Source organism: Manis pentadactyla, chromosome 4 (assembly GCF_030020395.1).
Source record: "Manis pentadactyla isolate mManPen7 chromosome 4, mManPen7.hap1, whole genome shotgun sequence".
Lineage (NCBI taxonomy): Eukaryota > Metazoa > Chordata > Mammalia > Pholidota > Manidae > Manis > Manis pentadactyla.
The window spans coordinates 152,146,031-152,166,322 of record NC_080022.1 but is presented as its reverse complement, the minus strand read 5'-3'; the positions used below and the strand labels follow the sequence as shown (position 1 = coordinate 152,166,322).

Genomic DNA, 20,292 nt, shown 5'->3' with positions numbered 1-20,292 from the left:
CAGCCTCAGGCCTCTGCTCACCGGTCTTGCTGCCCTGTTTCCCTAGTATTGGGGTCCCTATCCCTTTAAGACTTCCAAAAAGCACTTGCCAAAACAAAACAGCAAAAAAGCAAAAAAAAAAAAAAAAAATGGTCACGCGCTTTTTTTATGTCCTCCGACACCCGGCCTCCAGTGCCCACTCACTGTTCTTGCTGCCCTGTTTTCCTAATATCGAGGGCCCTGCACTCTGGCCCGGATGGCTGGGGCTGGGTGTTCGGCAGCCCTGTGCTCCGTCTCCCTCCCCTCTGCCTGCTCTTCTCTGGCGGGGAGTTGGGGGGATGGGCGCTCGGCTCCCACCGGGCTGGGGCTTGTATCTTACCCCCTTCACGAGTTGCTGGGTTCTCTCAGGTGCGGATGTGGTCTGGATATTTTCCTGTGTCCTCTGGTCTTTATTCTAGGAAGGGTTGTCTTTGTTATATTTTCATAGATATATGTTGTTTTGGGAGGAGATTTCCGCTGCTCTACTCACGCCGCCATCTTCTGGCCCTCCCCATGATAATTTTTAAACTAAAATCTAGCCAGCTAATATTTTTCTGGAAAATATTAGAAAATAAGAAGGAAAAGCTATGAAATGTATGAATAAGATCAAAGGGCTGGAGCTCACTCTATCAGAAGTCAAAATAAGTTCTTTAGCACCTGGAATTAAATAGTGTCTTAATAGTACAAGAAAAGATAACTGGATCAACAGAACAGAGTCCAGACACAGACAGTATTTTTTATCAGTGAAGAAGAAATGAACAACTCAGTACAGGATTTTAAAACGATTGGATCTTCATGTGGGAGAAAAAGTTAGATTCTCTGCCTCAACCTCACTAAACAGCAAGTAAAACAAATTCTGGATGGATTAAAAAATACAACAACGCATGTTAACCAGAAGAAAATATCAGGCACTGTTTTTATACTGTCAGGTGGCAGAGGCCTTCCTGCAAACTCACGCCCGCCGGGTCCTGTGGAGGGACTGGCGGCAGGGCTGGCATGCAACCTGCTCTTGCCATTGTCCTTCTCTCCCCTGGATCGTTTGTCTTCCTCTAGATTTAGAAAACTTTTACACTAAATATACTAATCCTTTCAGTGGCTTTCATTGAATTTCAATGTTTCAAATATTTCTGAGGGTTTTTATCTTCAATGAGGAAAACAACAGTGGATGGAGGAGCACAGACTTTGCACTTCAGCACCACTGGGTTCTACCTTTGGGGCCTCAAGTTGATCTCCCTCATCTGTGAAAGAGAGATGGTGATATCATCCTTCCAGGAGTGCGGGAGTTAAATCAGAAAACGTATGGCGAATTTGGCCTGAAGTTTGACATAAATCAGTACTAAGTCTACTGACGGTGTCACAGGCAAGGTGACCAAATCTATAAAAGGCATCATATCAAAGGCTTGTCATATCAGGCTTAGAAGGCTCTTTCCCACCACAAGATATAAAAATATTGCTTATGGCTTCTATTTTTTTCTAATACTTCCATGGATTCTTCTTTTCTTTTTGTTGAAATATGTTTATTTAAGGTGATAGAGATCTGCTGTTATTTCCCCCCCATATAGTTAGGGAGCTGTTCTATTACCATTTATTCATCTTCTTCCACTGATGAGAATATTAAAAGGTGACATTTCAAAAGTCCTAGGAACACACGGGTCGGTCTATTGCTGGACTCCGTATGCTACCTCAGATCATTGTTAGGTGGCATTGTTCCTTACTGTGGAACTGACATTGCCTCCTCTTTCCCCCTTGAGCACCATTATTGTCTACCACAGGAAAAACATTGCATGGTCTCTGTCCTCAAAAAGCTTATCATCTAAGTGAGGAGAAGAAACAATGAAACCATATATATACTGACATATATATAAATGCAAGGTTAAACTACATGGACATTAAAAGCACTATGGAAGCTTATATGAATTCCAAAACAGCAAAAGGACTTCTGCCACCTGGGGTACAGTGGTCACTGCCTGGGCAATGGCCAGTGACTCCCTTCCCAGAGGCCTTGGCAAGCTGACCCCATGCTAGCTACCAGTGTCCTAGACTCAGAGACTCTCCAAGAGAGAACTCACTCGGTGCAATCTCAACTGATTAGTATCACAGCATTGATAAAAAGTCAGAATGCCAGAGTATGACTCGACAATGAGAAATATATCTGTTCCACACACAGACTAGCTGTGTCTACACAACCAGGGGGTTTCAGGTCATCACAGGGAGAGGCCTCTGTGGCACACTAAAGCAATCTGACCAAGTGACCTGCAGATACAAGTTTCTCTTTAGCAGTTCATCCATCCAGTCAGGTTTTACTCAAGACAGATAGGCCAGGAAGCCATTTGGTCCTTAAATATCTCTACCTTGAAGTTTTGACCTCAAGGCTGTGGTCTTGTTTGCTTTCTATTGCCCTAGACTGAATGACTTTATTATTGTACAAAAGACAGAAGTGCACTTTAAAATATTTAGTTCACTTAAATGTTTCCATGTTTATAAAAAAATATTTCAACATTTGTGTTCTGATCAGTAAAGAAAATAAATTGTTATAACCCTATAAAAATAACTATCTCTGCTCTGCTCCACCGTGTGTTGACCTTGGTGTTTCTCTCTTGGGGAGCTGACGTTTAAAAAATTGCTTATCATATTAACATCGCAGGGGAGAGGAATGCCTCACCATGGGCTCTAAGAAATGGTAGTAAGTCTCACAGAAGGACTAGGACCAGGACTGGAGTATTTAGGCAAGGGTTCATGAAGAAACATGAACTTGAGTTGGCTTTCAGAGACTCAACGGACTTCTACAAGGTGAAAGAAGGGAATTTTAAATGGGCAAAGGAACAGACAAAAGTAGGAATGGGCATGTGACTGGGCATCCTGGGGAGTCGCTCTGGCTGGAAAGAGGGGACTTGATAGTATGGGTGAATGTCAAAACCACAATGTTGCTCATGTGAAACCTTCATAAGATTGTATATCAATGATACCTCAATTTAAAAAAAAGGAGAGACTGCTTTTGATAATGAAAGACTGATGAGACAGCTTTTTGTCCGTCCATAGCCATATATCTCAGTAAAACAGATCGGGAATCAGCAAACATTTGAGGTTCGATTAGGAGAAAAATAAACAGAAACTTAAACCTATGGTCTGCAACAACAAAAAGAGAGAAATATGTCTTTTGAAAGAGCCGCTTCCTGCTAGGAACACTCCATAGTGCAAAATACAGTACTATGTGCAGTATTAGGCCATTGGGGACCATGGCCTGTGCTCAAGAAAAGCCAAGGCTAAAAGACAAATACTCGCCCTCAGCTAGATTCTCTGCAGATCTAACAGTCACTCCTCATGTTCACATACCCCATCCTGTAGTGCTTCAGACGTAAAGGGAGTGTGCAGCTTTCTCTGTCCACCTCTGCAGTGTGTTCCTGTTCTTGCTACCATCACAGATGACCACACCACCACCACCCACTGTGAACAAGTTCTCTTCTACATATGCCCTTCTCCACCTACCCACCTATTCCTTTGCTTGGTCCCTGCTTCCATATATCCCAGCCCCCATGAGAGAAGCTCTATATAGGGGGATAAAACAAAAACAAAAAAACACCATGTCTACCCGGGCTCTTTGCTTAAATTTGAGCAGGGATCTGGGGTGTGGGTTAAGAGAGCTGTCAGGTTGTTATGTCAATGTGGAATATTCAATAAATCTATGGAACAATACTTGAGGTCCTAAAATGCAAAAGGGAAAAAACAAAATTTTTTCAGATGCCTGCTTTGCTTTCATTTAATTTCATTTCTAGTATTTCCAGCTTTACTTGGGGAACCATCCAAAGCTTCTGACTACGTGAAGGTTGAGGGCAGCTGCACAAGTTCATTGGCCAGCTGGGTTTATTTTCCAGAAGAATTACAAGCATTTTTGGTGGTGGTGGTGAGGGTCAGAGGAGGAGGTAAGGGTTGTGAGGAAGGAGGAGCATGGGCTTGCCGAGAGCCCCAAACTGAGGCTAGCAGACCTGAGCACTAGGCTACAATCTATACCACTTCGATCTCCTTTTTCCTCACCTATAAAAGTAGAATGAAAATGCCTGTTTTGCCCACCTTTAGTGGGAAAAGGGAATGATATAACTGGCAAGAAAAAAAATTTTTTTAATAAGCAACCATGTATTTATAGAAGAAGCAAAGTATTATTTATGATGTGCCCCAGATCATTTTATGATGTGCCCCAGAGACCTGTATTCAAGCTATCTGAGCAAGAAAGCACATTTTGGAAGTCATCACGTTAGTGCCAAGGAAACCTACTACATAGAAAAATGCTTAAAAGCACCTGAGTGTTTTTGGGGATAGAAAGGCTTGAGTTCAGAGCAAATTTAGAGTTGGACAGTCTAAGAACACAAGAGCCTTCCCATCCATTAGAAGGGCTGAGCAGCAGCTTCTGGTTATAGAACCAGAAACTCTCAGGTTCCAAAGAAAAATTTTATAAAATAGCCCTACTTGTACTCCTCTATAAAAATTGCAAAAACAAAATAAACAAAAACATATCTATACTTGTCCTACAAGACAAAGGGCACGTGAGACCTAGTGCATATAAAATCAGTTTGTGAAGTGTAATACGTGTATGAGTAAGTTCTCATTCAGGGCTTAAGCAACAGGCAGAGAGCACAGTACACATGATGTGGCCACTAATGTTCATTATTTCCCGTTCTGTTCCTTTCTCTTGTTCCTTTAAGTATGTGGGTCGCTGTCACTGTTAGCTTAATAATGTAACTGAGAATCTGTCTTTTAGCAAAGGAGTAGTTCTAAGAAATGTAGGGAGTTGAGATCTTAATGAATTGATAAAAATAATGCAATTAGAAGATGGAGCCATGATGGTGGTGCGAGTAGTTCAGTGGAAATCTCCTCCCAAAAACATGTATATTTATGAAAATACAATACAACTATTCCTAAAAGAGACACCAGTGGATACAGTACAACAGCCAGGATACATCTACATCTGCTGGAACTCAACATCACACAAAGCGGGTAAGATACAAGCTGCGGCCAGGTGGATCCCGAATGCTTCCCAATCCCAAAACACGGCGGGAAGAAAGGAGTCGAAACGGGGAGGGAGTGAATGCCCAGGACTGCTAAACAAATAGCTCTAGAAATCCACACCCGGAACGCAGACACGAGGTGCATGGGCTGCTGGATATTAGAGAAACGGAAAAGCAAAACCTGTGGGCAGGTCCCCGGAACCGGCACCCCTGAGACAAAAAGAAAAGCGAGTGCTTTCTGCAAGTCTTAAAGAGATAGGGACCCCACAGCTAGATGAAGTCGTCCCGGCACACTTAGCCAGCAGCTGGGAATCCTGGGGAACTTTAGGCGCTCTAACCCCCTGGGTGGCGGCGCAGCTCTGAAGCCCCTCACCACAATAAGCAGCCTGCCAGTCATTTACCCAACTGGCGCGGACCCTGACACATAAGCCCAGAAGTGGGAGAGAGGCAGCACGCACTGGGGGTGGCAGCGCCAGAGGGGCCTGGGAGAGGCCTGTGCAAGCCCACAGTGGCAGCGACCAAGCAGCTGGGGAGAGGCACGAGCGAGCCTGCGGTGGCAGCAACTGAAAGGCCCAGGAGCAACCCACACGTGCTGGCAGCACCAGGGGGGACCGGGAGCAGACTGCGGGAGCTGGTGGCAGCGGCAGAAGAGCAGACCAGGAGCAGCTGTGCCCCCAGGAGCCAGGTGGAATTCCAGCCCAATGCACAGCCGCCCAGGCCAGACCGAAAGGCCGCTGCCAGCACACACCAGCACGGCAGGGCCGACACTTTCATGGGGGAGTGCACTCGACACACCTGCCACTCCCCGCAGGGCTCTGTGCTGAGACCCCGTGCACAGCAGCTTAGGGGATTAAACCGGTGGCTGCTCCACAGGTGCGGGTAACCGACACAGGCAGTGGAGAAGGGCAAGGTGCCCAGCAAGCAGGAAAGGACTTTCTTCTCCCAGCTGACACACCTGCTACCTGCCTACAGCCACCGCTATCACCATGAAAAGGCAGAAGAATTTGTCCACTCCAAAACAGGCCAGACAACCCCTGAGAGAGGACCTGCGGAGATAGACTTAACCAGTCTCCTGGAAAAAGAATTCAAAATAAAAATCATAAACATGCTGATGGATCTGCAGAGAAATATGCAAGACCTAAAGGAGCAAGTACAGAGGGAGACTACAGAAATAAAACAATCTCTGGAAGGACTTAAAAGCAGAATGGATGGGATGCAAGAGGCCATCAATGCACTAGAAACCAGAGAACAGGAATGCGTAGAAGCTGATGCAGAGAGAGACAAAAGGATCTCCAGAAATGAAACAATATTAAGAGAACTGTGTGACCAATCCAAAAGGAACAATATCTGCATTATAGGGGTGCCAGAAGAAGAAGAGGGAGAAAAAGGGATAGAAAGTATCTTTGAAGAAAGAATTGCTGAAAACTTCCCCAAACTGGGGGAGGAAATAGTTGCTCAGACTACAGAAGCACACAGAACTCCCAACAGAAGGGACCCAAAGAGGACAATACCAAGACACATAATAATTAAAATGGCAAAGATCAAGGACAAGGACAGAGTATTAAAGGCAGCCAGAGAGAGAACACAGGTCACCTACAAAGGACAACCACCAGGCTATCATCACACTTCTCAACAGAAACTTACAGGCCAGAAGAGAATAGCATGATATATTTAATGCAATGAAACAGAAGGGCCCCGAGCCAAGGATACTGTACCCAGCACGATTATCATTTAAATATGAAGGAGGGATTAAACAATTCCCAAACAAGCAAAAGTTGAGGGAATTTGCCTCCCACAAACCACCTCAACAGGGTATTTTAGAGGGACTGCTCTAGATGGGAGCAGACCTAAAAAGAGCGCAGAACAAAACACCCAACATATGAAGAATGGAGGAGAAGGAATAAGAAGGGAGAGAAACAAAGAATCATCAGACAGTGTTTATAATAGCTCAATAAGTGAGTTAAGTTGGAGAGTAAGATAGTAAAGAAGCTAACCTTGAACCTTTGGTAACCACAAACTTAAATCCTGCAATGGCAATAAGTACATATCTTTCAATAATTACCCTAAATGTAAATGGACTGAATGCACCAATCAAAAGACACAGAGTAATAGAATGGATAAAAAAGCAAGACCCATCTATATGCTGCTTACAAGAGACTCACCTCAAACCCAAACACATGCACAGACTAAAAGTTAAGGGACGGAAAAAGATATTTCATGCAAACAACAGGGAGAAAAAGGCAGGGGTTGCAGTACTAGTATCAGACAAAATAGACTTCAAAACAAAGAAAGTCACAAGAGATAAAGAAGGACATTACATAATGATAAAGGGGTCAGGCCAACAAGAGGATATAACCATTGTAAATACACATGCACCCAATACAGGAGCACGAACATATGTTAAACAAAGACTAACAAAATTAAAAGAGGAAAAAGAACACAAAGCATTCATTTTGGGAGACTTCAGCACACCACTCACTCCAAAGGACAGATCCACCAGACAGAAAATAAGTAACGACACAGAGGCACTGAACAACACACTAGAACAGATGGAACTAATAGACATCTATAGAACTCTACATCCAAAAGCAACAGGATACACATTCTTCTCAAATACACATGGAACATTCTCCAGAAAAGATGACATACTAGCTCACAAAAGGAGCCTCAGTAAAATAAAAAAGATTGAAATCCTACCAACCAACTTTTCAGACCACAAAGGTATGAAACTAGAAATAAATTGTACAAAGAAAGCAAAAGGGCTGACAAACACATGGAGGCTTAACAACACGCTCCTAAATAATCAATGGATCAATGACCAAATTAAAATAGAGATCAAGCAATATATGGAAACAAATGAAAACAACAACACAAAACCCCAACTACTGTGGGATGCAGCGAAAGCAGTCTTAAGAGGAAAGTATGTAGCAATTCTGGCATATTTAGAGAAGGAAGAACAATCCCAAATGAATAGTCTAATGTCACAATTATCGAAATTGGAAAATGAAGAACAAATGAGGCCTAAGGTCAGCAGAAGGAGGGACATAATAAAGATCAGAGAAGAAATAAATAAAATTGAGAAGAATAAAACAATAGAAAAAAATCAATGAAACCAAGAGCTGGTTCTTTGAGAAAATAAACAAAATAGATAAGTCTCTAGCCAGACTTATTAAGAGAAAAAGAGAATCAACACACATCAACAGAATCAGAAACGAGAAAGGAAAAATCACGACGGACCCCACAGAAATACAAAGAATTATTAGAGAATACTATGAAAACCTATATGCTAACAAGCTGGAAAATGTAGGAGAAATGGGCAACTTCCTAGAAAAATACAACCTTCCAGGACTGACACAGAAAGAAACAGAAAATGTAAACAGACCAATTACCAGCAATGAAATTGAAGCGGTAATCAAAAAACTACCCAAGAACAAAACCCCAGGGCCAGATGGATTTACCTCGGAATTTTATCAGACATACAGAGAAGACATACTACCCATTCTCCTTAAAGTTTTCCAAAAAATAGAAGAGGAGGGAATACACCCAAACTCATTCTATGGAGCCAACATCACCATAATATCAAAACCAGGCAAAGACCCCACCAAAAAAGAAAACTACAGACCAATATCTTGGAAGGAAGTACAAAAACCACATGATCATATCCTAGATGCTGAAAAAGCCTTCAAGAAAATTCAACACCCATTCATGATAAAAACTCTCAACAAAATGGGTATAGAGGGCAAGTACCTCAACATAACAAAGGCCATATATGACAAACCCACAGCTAACATCACAGCTAACAGCAAGAGGCTGAAAGCTTTTCCTCTGAGATCGGGAACAAGACAGGGATGCCTGCTCTCCCCACTGTTATTCAACATAGTACTGGAGGTCCAAGCCACGGCAATTGGACAAAACAAAGAAATACAAGGAATCCAGATTGGTAGAGAAGAAGTCAAACTGTCACTATTTGCAGATGACATGATATTGTACATCAAAAACCCTAAAGACTCCACTCCAAAACTACTAGAACTAATATCGGAATTCAGCAAAGTTGCAGGATACAAAATTAACACACAGAAATCTGTGGCTCTCCTATACACTAACAATGAACTAATAAAAAGAGAAACCAGGAAAACAATTTCATTCACAATAGCATCAAAAAGAATAAAATTCCTAGGAATAAGCTTAACCAAGGAAGTGAAAGACCTATACCCTGAAAACTACAAGACACTCTTAAGAGAAATTAAAGAGGACACTAACAAATGGAAACTCATCCCATGCTCCTGGCTGGGAAGAATTAATATCGTCAAAATGGCCATCCTGCCCAAAGCAATATACACATTAGATGCAATCCCTATCAAATAACCAATAGTATTCTTCAACGAACTGGAACAAATACTTCAACAATTCATATGGAACGACTGAAGACTCCGAAGAGCCAAAGCAATCCTGAGAAGGAAGAATAAAGTGGGGGGGGATCTCGCTCCCCAATGTCAAGTTCTACTACAAAGCCACAGTAATCAAAACAATTTGGTACTGGCATAAGCACAGACACACAGACCAGTGGAACAAAATAGAGACTCCAAACATAAACCCAAACATATATGGTCAATTAATATTCGATAAAGGAGCCATGGACATACAGTGGGGAAATGACAGTCTCTTCAACACATGGTGCTGACAAAACTGGACAGCTACATGTAAGAAAATGAAACTGGATCACTGTCGAACCCCATACACAAAAGTAAACTAGAAATGAATCAAAGACCTGAATGTCAGTCATAAAACCATAACACTCTTAGAAAAAAACATAGGCAAAAATCTCTTGGACATAAATATGAGTGACTTCTTCATGAACCTATCTCCCTGTGCAAGGGAAACAAAAGCAAAAATGAACAAGTGGGACTGTATCAAGCTGAAAAGCTTCTGTACAGCAAAGGACACCATCAATAGAAGAGAAAGGTATACTACAGTATCGGAGAATATATTCATAAATGAGAGATTCAATAAATCTTACACACCTCAAGAAACAAAAAGAGCTCACACACCTCAACAAACAAAAAGCAAAAAATCTAATTAAAAAATGGGCTGAGCTGAATAGACAGTTCTCTAAAGAAGAAATTCAGATGGCCAACAGACACATGAAAAGATGCTCCACATAGCTTGTCATCAGAGAAATGCAAATTAAAACCACAATGAGATATCACCTCACACCAGTTAGGATTGCCACCATCCAAAAGACAAACAACAACAAGTGTTGGCGAGGTTGTGGAGAAAGGGAAACCCTCCTACACTGTTGGCAGGAATGTAAATTAGTTCAACCATTGTGGAGAGCAGTATGGAGGTTTCTCAAAATGTTTAAAATAGAAATACAATTTGACCCAGGAATTCCAATTCTAGGGATTTATCCTATGAATGCAGCAGCCCAGTATGAAAAAGACAGATGCACCCCTATGTTTATCACAGCACTATTTACAATAGCCAAGAAATGGAAGCAACCCAAGTGTCCATCAGTAGATGAATGGATAAAGAAGATGTGGTACATATACACAATGGAATACTACTCAGCCATAAGAAAAGGGCAAATCCAACCATTTGCAGCAACGTGGATGGAGCTGGAGGGTATTATGCTCAGTGAAACAAGCCAAGCGGAGAAAGAGAAATACCAAATGATTTCACTTATCTGTGGAATATAAGAACAAAGGAAAAACTGAAGGAACAAAACAGCAGCAGAATCACAGAACTCAAGAATGGACTAACAGGTACCAAAGGGAAAGGAACTGGGGAGGATGGGTGGGTAGGGAGGGATAAGGGGGGAGAGAAGTAGGGGGGTATTAAGATTAACATGCATGGGGGGGTAGGAGAAAAGGGAGGGCTGTACAACACAGAGAAGGCAAGTAGTGATTCTACAACATTTTGCTATGCTGATGGACAGTGACTGTAAAGGGGTTTATAGGGGGGACCTGGTATAGGGGAGAGCCAGTAAACATAATATTCGTCACGTAAGTGTAGATTAGTGATACCAAAAACAAAACAAAACAACAACAAAAAAAAGGGCAGTTCCTGTGTGGTAACCTCCAATGATTTCTACACAAGGGTATAAAGGGCATATAAAAGTGTATGCAAAGGGTCTGTTTGCGTTTATACAGAAGATCAAAGCCTAATTGGGCTACCCCAAAAATGAACTAAGATACGATATGAAAGAGAACTTCCAACATCAGCACTCTCTGGAAGACTCATGCCAGAACATGCTCATCAAAAAACCCCAACAAAGATCCACGCACTGCTACAGCTGTAGATGCACTCATCCCACCAGCTCCTGGACTTGCCATGGGAATGAAGGAGATATCTAAGCTGGCCTGTGCATACAGTAAAACAACAAATTTGACTGGATCTATACTGTTGGAACTCAACCAAGAATTAGGAGAAGTGCAAATTGTAGCACTCCAAAATCTTACAACTACAGACTATTTACTGTTAAAAGAACATAAGGGATGTGAACATTCCCAAGGAATGGGTTGTTTTAATTTGTCTGATTTCTCTCAAACTGTTCAAGTTCAGTTGGACAATATCCACCATATCATAGATAAGTTTTCACAAATGCCTAAGGTGCCTAACTGGTTTTCTTGGTTTCACTGGAGATGGCTGGTAATTACAGGTATGCTGTGGTTATGTAACTATACTCCTCTTATGTTAATGTGTGTGCGCAATTTAAGTAGTAGCTTAAAACCTATACATGCTGAAGTTACTCTACAAGAAGATATGTCAAAGAAATAATCAATCTTCCCATGTTTTCTTCCGCCTGCTACTTCTATAGCTTTTCTTCTTCCTTCCTAATTACAACCCTTAAATAGAATTCGTGCCTCATATCAAATTTACCAAGTATCATAATTCTTCCAAGTGGTAAAGATACCTCAAGACAAATGCTGGGCATAGAAGCTACAGGGCATAAATATGCAAAGAAATAAAAAGCTAACCATTTCAAACAATAAGGCTTCTCTCTCACTTACCAACTTTACATTTCCCTGTATGGCCCCGGAAGATGACTGGTTAGCCAGAGACGGGTAAGATTCCTCAAGGGAGGAACAACCTAAGACAGGCACAGTGGCAGGGGGGTCATCAGGTGAGAAATTGGGGATCAACAGAGGTGAGGCTTAGAACCTCACCCCCCCATTCTGAGAGAAATCTTCTGCATACGTGGATGTTTTATTGCCCTTGTCTAGCTTGGATTAACACATAGTCTACAGGCACACACCTGATCATCTACATCTGCTCTCTTACAACACTAAACTATGTTTTCTACCTTTATCTTGTATCTACCTACCACTCCAGCATTTTATTAAAAATAATAATAATAAAGAGAGAAATGTGGTATCCACATATAAATCAAGTATAAAAACCAAATGAGTATTCATATTTGAACTGACTGTTTAGAGTTCATAATGCATGAGCAAAACCGAAAGTTTCTGTGATGACTGCCCTTGTACTGTTCACTATGTAACTTATTCATTATGTAAGAATTTTTTCTCCATGTAAGAACTTGTTAGTTATGCCTCAGAAGATTGGAGACTGACGAAAATTAGGCTTGGGGTGGATTAATGATTGTGCATTGAGCATTGACTCCCCTATACAGAATTTTATTGTCGTTAACAACCATTTGATCAATAAATATGAGAGATGCCCTCACAAAAAAAAAAAAAAAAAAGGACAGACTTCCAATGGTAAAATAAATAAGTAACCGGGATGTAATGTATAGCATAAGGAATATAGTCAAGATATTGTAACAGCTTGGTAGGGTGATAGCTGGAACCTAGAATTATGTATATAAATGTTTCATCACTGTGTTGTACACTTGAAACTAATGTAATGTAATGCTGTTCGTCAACTACCCTTCAATAAAAAATAATTATCTAAAAAAAAAAAATTATCATGGGATTTGAATAAGATTGCTTTATATTAGTAGGTAAATTTGGGGAGAACTTATATCTTTACAACAATTTAGGAATATGGTATCTCGGGTCATGTATTCATATCTTCTTAAAGTCCTCCAGAAGAGTTTTAATGTTTTCATCACATAGTTCTTAGACGTTTTTTGTTAAGTTTACCCTGAGGTACTTTATGCATTTTTGCTGATGTAAATGGGATCTTTCTTCCATTTTAAAATTAGTTATCCATGGTATATAGGAATGCTTTTGAGTTTTGTATATTGATCTCTTGATTTTGTATCTTAGTGAATTCTCATATTATTTCCAATAAAATTTTAGTTGGTCCTCTTGAGCTTTTTAGGTTATTCATCACTTCAAATGCAAATATGTTTGTCTCTTCCCTTACAATACTTCACTTTTCTTATCACATTGATTAGGACCTCCTCAACATTAATGAACAGTCACAGTAATAATAGGCACTGTACTCTTGTTCTTTTTTTTTTTTCCACTCTTGTTCTGGACTTTAAAACAGTGATGCTGTTTAGGATCCTCGCAGATAACTTCTGTTCCTAGTTCCAAGAGTTTTTATTAGGGATTAGCTGTTGAATGTTATCTAAAACAATCAGTGAAATATATTGCAAGCTATCTCACGATCTCAAGTTAGGTACTGTGGAAGAGTCCAAGGACAGTTAAATAGAACAGAATTCCTGTCCTCAAAACCGTTATCATCCCACTGGTAGATGATATTTAAAATAAAAAGTTGAATAAAGATTTGGAAATAGTGGTCATCATGTTAGATAATCATGATCATGTTTTCTTTCAAAACAGATGTGCTCCCGTAGAAAGGCAGTGCTGGATGAAGGAGGCTCAAGGTAAATATTGATCTGGCCATTGCAAAGTAGAATTTTAGAACTAGAGGAAAGGTTAGAACTCATCTATTTCAAACACATCATTTTACGGTGAGGAAACCATCAAAGGCAGGAAGAGTACTTACCCTACTGCCTCTCAGAAGCAGCTCCCCAGCCAAAGCTGAGTTAGAATGCGACTGGCACAGACGCATCTGCTGTCACGAGGCCTGGAAGGAAAACGACTGGAGGGGGAAAGGTTTTGGTTGTACCCTTCCTGCTGGGGGTGGACATGAGGCCTGGCCAGTGGACTGCTCAGAGGCTCTGGGGAAAGGGCAGAGAAGGCCACATGGTCCTGGATGCTAGTCTCCTTCAAAGCTGATGGAAGGTCGAATATATGAGCCCTTCCTGTCAATCATCCCTTCGCATCCTACTGGCTTTCAGGTCCCCAGTGTCTGTTGCCTTTAACCAAACCTCACAGAATTTTAACTGGGAGAAACCTCAGTCAGGAATTTATCTCTACTTCTTATAATAAAGAAATGGAGAAGGAGAAAAGGAAATGATCTTGCCCCATGGTCATACTGAGAGCGAGTAGCAGGAAGAAGACGGTTCCTTCCCACTGGGGACTTCTCCACTGATCATTGTGCTTGGGCTGTGAGCTCCATTTTATGTCATGACCCACTACACGTACCATATAGGCATGAGTAGTTTCTAAAACAAACTTATTATGCACTCTGATTTTTTTCTATTCCATTTGTATTCAAAAGAATATTTTGTGTTTCAGTGCTGGTCATGACCTTTAAGCTGATTTCACAACCCATTCACTTGGCAGTGAGAGTCTGACACGTGAAAGTTAGTGAGTTAGTTGGACTCAGCAATAAGTTGGTGTGATTCAACCTGTAGGAGAAAGCAGTAGGGAAACGGAAGCACCTTCTCCCCCACCCACCAGCAAGTGACACATGTGAGACTGAGTCCAAAGGATACTGGTGTAAAATGCCTCTGGAGAGAGTGAAACGCTTCTGCCCGGTGTGCTTGAGCCGTTCGCTTACTGCACAAGGGCACTTGGCCAGTGGCCAAGAAGGTGAGTGGGGCTGAAATCCTGCCTACACTCCATGCCAAGCCACATACAAAGGTCTCCCCAGGGACACTGTGGGGCTATAAGGGACAGATACGGAGAAGTTCTGAAGCTCAGCATGCATGGAATGATTTTCAGGATCCCAGGTCTGTAGTGATTTTGCTTGTGATGATGGACTGAGGTACCCATTTGGTCCTAATAAGTCAGAGATACACATTGTGAGAGACATGAAAAATAGCATGAATCACTAATTATTATCTGTGTGTGTGTTTTCCTCCAAGGGGCTTCCTTGCTCATCTGGATAAACTCTCAGAAGAGGGTAAGAATCAGGTAAATTTGAGGAGGATCAAGTACTGTGCTGGAGAAAGCAGGGGATGTCTGGAATTTATACCTCCTTTCTATTTTTTTAGAAGGGCTTTTCCTGGAGAAGGCGGCTTTGGCTCAGGAATATGTACAGAACCGTCAGTCCCTCACGTGAGAAAAACCTGGCGCAGAAGCTACTTGAGACGGATGGAGGGTAAAACATTAGGGACAATTTAAAATTCTTATCTAAAATGAGGTAATAACAATAAGTTTTATTATTCCTTTTAAAAGTTAAAAAGATTTGGCATTATTCTTCTTGTCCCAGGGAGCTCAGTGAAGTCGTAATAGAGAAGGATGTGACTTCAGGGTTGGGTGCCGGAGGGAGGAGAGTGAAGCCCAAGATACCACCACAGAGGGAGCCCCAGCCTGCCCCGGGCCACCTACAACGCTTCTAATATTGGCTTCTCAATAAAATACATAATTTTCTCTCATTGAAGTGTATGAACTCATAACCAATCCTAGCCATCTGGTAAGGAATTAAAGTACAAATTGTTAAATACTTACATGCAAATAACAAGCAAATTAGCAAATAAGAACTACAAAGCAAGAACTACTGATGTTTTAGGCAGAGAAGAGACATGATCCAGCTTGAGTTGTAGGAGGAGTAATTCGATGGTGGCCTAGTAAAGAGGCCACTTGGGGGTTTAGATAAGTAGGACCTAGGAGAAAATGGGCCACCAGGTAGGAGGTTTTGATGCAGGTGAAGAACTTGGGACAGTGGATCTACTTGAGTGAGAACTGGAAGGACAAGAGCTTATGTTCAGAGAGTGAAAGACTGAACATTCTAGATGATGATAAGGTTCATGCATCACCTAGGAATGGGGATCAGTGAAGTGTCAGGAATCTAGGAGGTGAAGCCAGTTGGATAGTCTTGGAGACATAGTCCCTTTCCCCTTTCAGTAGCTCAGCAGAGCTAGTTCAGCAGGAACCAACCAGCTCAATGGAAAAACAGCCTCCACCTTTCTAATGAGATCGCTTCTTTCATCATTGGAGTTTCCACTGTTAGTCGTGTAGATGTTCCTGCCTTGCCATCGTATAAACGTGATACATTCCAGGCAGGCTCCCTCCCTACAGGGCCCCTAGCCAATGGGCACCTGGGCCAGCTAAGTCTGGCCCAATCCCCTGTTACCATTCTCTTTGTAAGTTTCCCCAAGAAACAATAAAACCATACTTTATATTTGCACATTTGGTACTTCTGTCCTCTTTACATAATAGGAGGTCAAGGAACGTTGTGCCCAGGAATGTCTATGGGTTGTTGGCATGGCAAATATTATGGTAGAGAAGAGCTAGAGTCTAGAGCCAAAGTCCCCAACCACCCGTGGGCATCATTCATTACTACACCCGCTCAGAGAGTCTCACGTCTATCCGGCTCAACCCCTGCATCAGACAGTGTATTGATTATCTGGTGCTGTGCAACAGATCACAGCAAAATAGTGGCTTAAAATAGCAATAAACATTTATTCCTCACAATTTCTGTGAGCCAAGAATTCAGGAGTAGTTTGGGCAGTTCTGGCTCTGGGTCTTTCATGAGGGTCTCAAGATCTCTGCCAGGGCTGCAGATCTGAAGGCTTCACAGGCTGGAGGTCCACTTTCAAGGTGTGCTGCTCACTTACATGGCTCCCACGGTGGTGCCGGATGCTGGAGGGCGCCTCAGTCCTCCTCATATGGGCCTGTCCCCATGCTCCATGATTGAATGTCCCCACAGCGTGATGGCTGGCCTCCTCCAGAGTGAGCAATCCAGAGAGGGAGACAGATGGAAATTACACTTTTTATGACCTAGCCTCAGAAAGCATATAGCATCACTTCTGTCACATAACATGAATGGTTAAAAGTCAGTCACTAAATCCAGCTCACATTGAAACCTTTTGAAGAAAAAAGACTCAAAGAATTTGCAGACATTTTACAGTTACCATAGACAGGAAAACAGAAATCACTGTAGATATTTCAAACAAACAAACAGAAAGCTTGTATACAAACAATTGGTTCTTTTCATTGGAGGGGCTAGTGGTGAAAGCTGAGGGTGGGGGCACTGCACCCCACTAGCTTTCAGTTTACTTTGCTGTAGCTGCTTTCCACAGACTCACAGTTGCTGTTGCCACTCAGAACCCAGGAAACTTCTGGAAACTACTGCTGAGGTCATTGCTGCCTGGTGACTGGTGGGGTGCATGGAGGCCAACATGCAGCCTGTACATCTGCCGCCCCAGAGGAGGAAAGAACGGCTTCCACCTCCTTTCTACCCTCCGGATTTCACACAAGTACATTTTATTGGTGGAACTCTGCTGTCAAGGGCATCTGTGAAATGTTCCTGGGCTTCCAACACCTGCAGAGAAGGGGGTAGAGATTGGTGTCAAGAGCCAACCAGTGCCACTCAGCATCCTCCATATTACAGACACAGTGAGAAGACCCCGCCTGTACTGGCAGGGATCCTAGCATCCTACATTTTTTTTTCCAGTTTCAAAGGAATTTAATATTATTTACACAGTTCAGTAACAGATGATACATTTCCATTTCTTAGAAACTGATCTCTGTAATAAAATAATTTTAAATTCAGTGTATGTCATTATTACTGCTAAGGAAATCATAGCCCTTGTCTGTCTTAAAACATTCTTTATTTGCTGTCATTATTGCTCTGTAGTCACTGCTTTGTTAATTCCTCAAATCATTTAGATGGTCCTGTCTTCCACTTAGGAGTCTCAATCAAAGTTCCATAGACCACAATTTCCTATGTAAGAGAAATTAAGAACATCTTCTGTTTTGTCCCTACTTTTGATTTTGTGATGGTTTCAAAAAAAGACTCCAACCACCAATTTGGTTAAATTGCTTAAAAGACAATATATAATAAAAATCACCCAATCTATGCTTAGAGGCATAACCTGAGTTATAAGCGCAATTACTCCAAATAAATAGTTCTTCTAGGTACCTAGTTAGGCTTTAGTATCTAAACAATTTCCCCAAATAAATAAGAAGGCAGCCCTATACCTTTGTTGCTCTAGGGTAGCACTTAAGGGCCTGGCGACTCATTTTTCTTTTAAAGCTATTAACTACTTATCAAGCACTTATTAAACTTTGTAAGCATATTGAGAACTCTAGTCCCAAGAGTGGTGTTCTCTACTCTCCAAAAATATCTCTTGGGAGATAACACAATTAAGTCCTCACAATAGTGATTTTATTAAATTAGTTGCTTTATAAAACATTGACAATGTCATAATTGTTAACATAACAATTTGCCAAACTGTAACTGGTGCAGTTTGCTGAGCATGTTTTATAAAGGGAAGTAAATGCCAAAACCCTGTTAAAGTTATTCCATTGTAGCCTAGGAGAACAAAGGAGATTTGTTTCTCAGACACTTAAAAGAGGCAAATAAAACAGGTAGTATCCCCTCCCCAACCTGAAGTACTCCATCAGTAGAACAGTCTGATAAATATAACTAGACAGTCTATGCTGCATTCAAGAGATTCCACAACTTGTAATGCAATAATGGAGAGGTTTACCTTCTTCAGATTCAAAGTTGGAGGGTTTGGTCATTTGATTTTAAGTATCAAACTAGTGCTTTTCAGCCACGGTATCTTCACTCTGAGCAGTCTTCTTCACAATGTATTTCTAATATCCTCATGCTCAATTTTAAGACAAAGCAATTTTAATACTAGGTGCACACCACATTCCCTTGTTGCAAACTGCTTTTCTTGACAAGTTATGAAGTAGTTCAAGGAGGTATGGTTAAGGCTGTATTACTGAATGGTGCTGGTAAATACTACACAGATTTTTCGTCGTTTTGCAACTTTAGTTTCCAATTTAGTGACTGTTCTTGTGGAATCAACAACAATGACAACATTATTAGGTTTCTTTTTTTAACTATGATTTAGTAGCAACTGAGGTTCCCAATTTTAACCCCTTGGCAGCAAGATCCAAGTTCCCTTGTTCACACATTAGCACCTAAGTGTCAAGGGGTTAAATAACCAGCATAAAAGATACTGCACTTCTGATTGTAGCATTTGGCAGAACTGAAAGGAAAGGAAGTTGTGCTACATGTTGAAGGGATTGTGGGCAACAGAAAGAAGACACCAGGAGAAGATAAAATGTCACATGAAGTCTTCATAGTCTTGTACATACCCTCCATCATAACCACCATAATCTGCCAGATCGTCCTTCATGGTGGCCTTTAATCCCCCTCCAGGAACCGCACCTTTCTTCTTCATTTTGGCTTTGCTTTGCTTTTCTTGCTTCTGTTTTTCACTGCAAAGTACAGTCAATGAATTGGTAATCTTTTTCAAGTCATCACTTTCCAATGAAATACATACATCTCGAACTAAGGCTTCCAAAAAACTGGCATAATATAATGACTTTTCATATTGTGTAATTTTGTCTTTTAGTAACTTTCCAAATTCTGTGAAGTCATCTCTTGAAGATGGGTTCATAGCATCTATTCCACAAACTGTGTTATTAACACCAAAAGTTTCTATGGCTAATTCAAGGTCTGACTCTTCCTGTAATTTCTTTAGCCGCAGTTTATCTGCTAATTGTTCTTCTGGTGTTAGCACTTTAGGTTCTTCATGTTCTTCTAACCTCTTTTTATTATCTTCTTGCCTTTTCTTCTGCTGCCGTTCTTTCTCTTTTATCTTCTCTGCTATTTTTTTCTTTTCTGAAACTTTTACTTCTGATTTTACTTCTACTTCCTCTTTTTTTCGTCATCATCATCATCCCAGTTATCCTTGACGCCCTCGTCCTCGTCCTCGCCTTCCCAGCGGTCCCCAGCGGCGGGACCGCTGCCGCCCCCCACCTTCCGCACCGGGTCTTCCACGGAGAACGTGTCAGCATCCTAGGAGTTGGAGTCCCCCGCTGCCGCCGCCGCCATCTCGGGCCAGGTGTGCGCGTGGGTGCGCGGAACGAGCGCGGAGCTGGCGTGGCGGAGGTGAATCACTGGCTTTGCTGTGGATGGCCGGCACGGGGCCGCATCCTACATTTTTGTAGGTGTTCAAGTCTTTGTAAAAGAGCTAGCTGAGTCAGAAACCTGGAAAGGTGTCCTAGCTGGAAAGCAGACTGGGTGCTGGATGCTGGTGACATGCACT

At 41.7% G+C, this 20,292-nt stretch overlaps 3 protein-coding genes and 1 pseudogene across 4 annotated transcripts in view; 1 reads left to right on the top strand and 3 right to left on the bottom strand.

Moving 5' to 3' along the window:
• LOC130683527 (leucine-rich repeat-containing protein 37A2-like) overlaps window positions 1-15,739 on the top strand; it is a 144,857-nt gene extending 129,118 nt beyond the window's left edge. Inside the window, exons 14-15 of the mRNA XM_057501239.1 lie at window positions 15,274-15,380; window positions 15,492-15,739. Coding sequence (XP_057357222.1) covers window positions 15,274-15,380; window positions 15,492-15,621 — 237 coding nt within the window. The 3' untranslated portion in view covers window positions 15,622-15,739. The remainder of the gene's footprint in view (window positions 1-15,273; window positions 15,381-15,491) is intronic.
• Window positions 1-20,292, bottom strand: part of LOC130683528 (leucine-rich repeat-containing protein 37A3-like) — a 148,525-nt gene that overhangs the window by 10,382 nt on the left and 117,851 nt on the right.
• LOC130683517 (eukaryotic translation initiation factor 3 subunit J-like) lies at window positions 16,665-20,078 on the bottom strand (annotated as a pseudogene).
• Window positions 16,665-20,292, bottom strand: part of LOC130683521 (leucine-rich repeat-containing protein 37B-like) — a 37,411-nt gene continuing 33,783 nt past the window's right edge. For both annotated transcript variants that reach the window (XM_057501226.1, XM_057501227.1), the window contains one exon: window positions 16,665-17,546. In XM_057501226.1, the coding sequence (XP_057357209.1) occupies window positions 17,509-17,546 (38 nt within the window). In that variant the 3' untranslated portion in view covers window positions 16,665-17,508. The remainder of the gene's footprint in view (window positions 17,547-20,292) is intronic.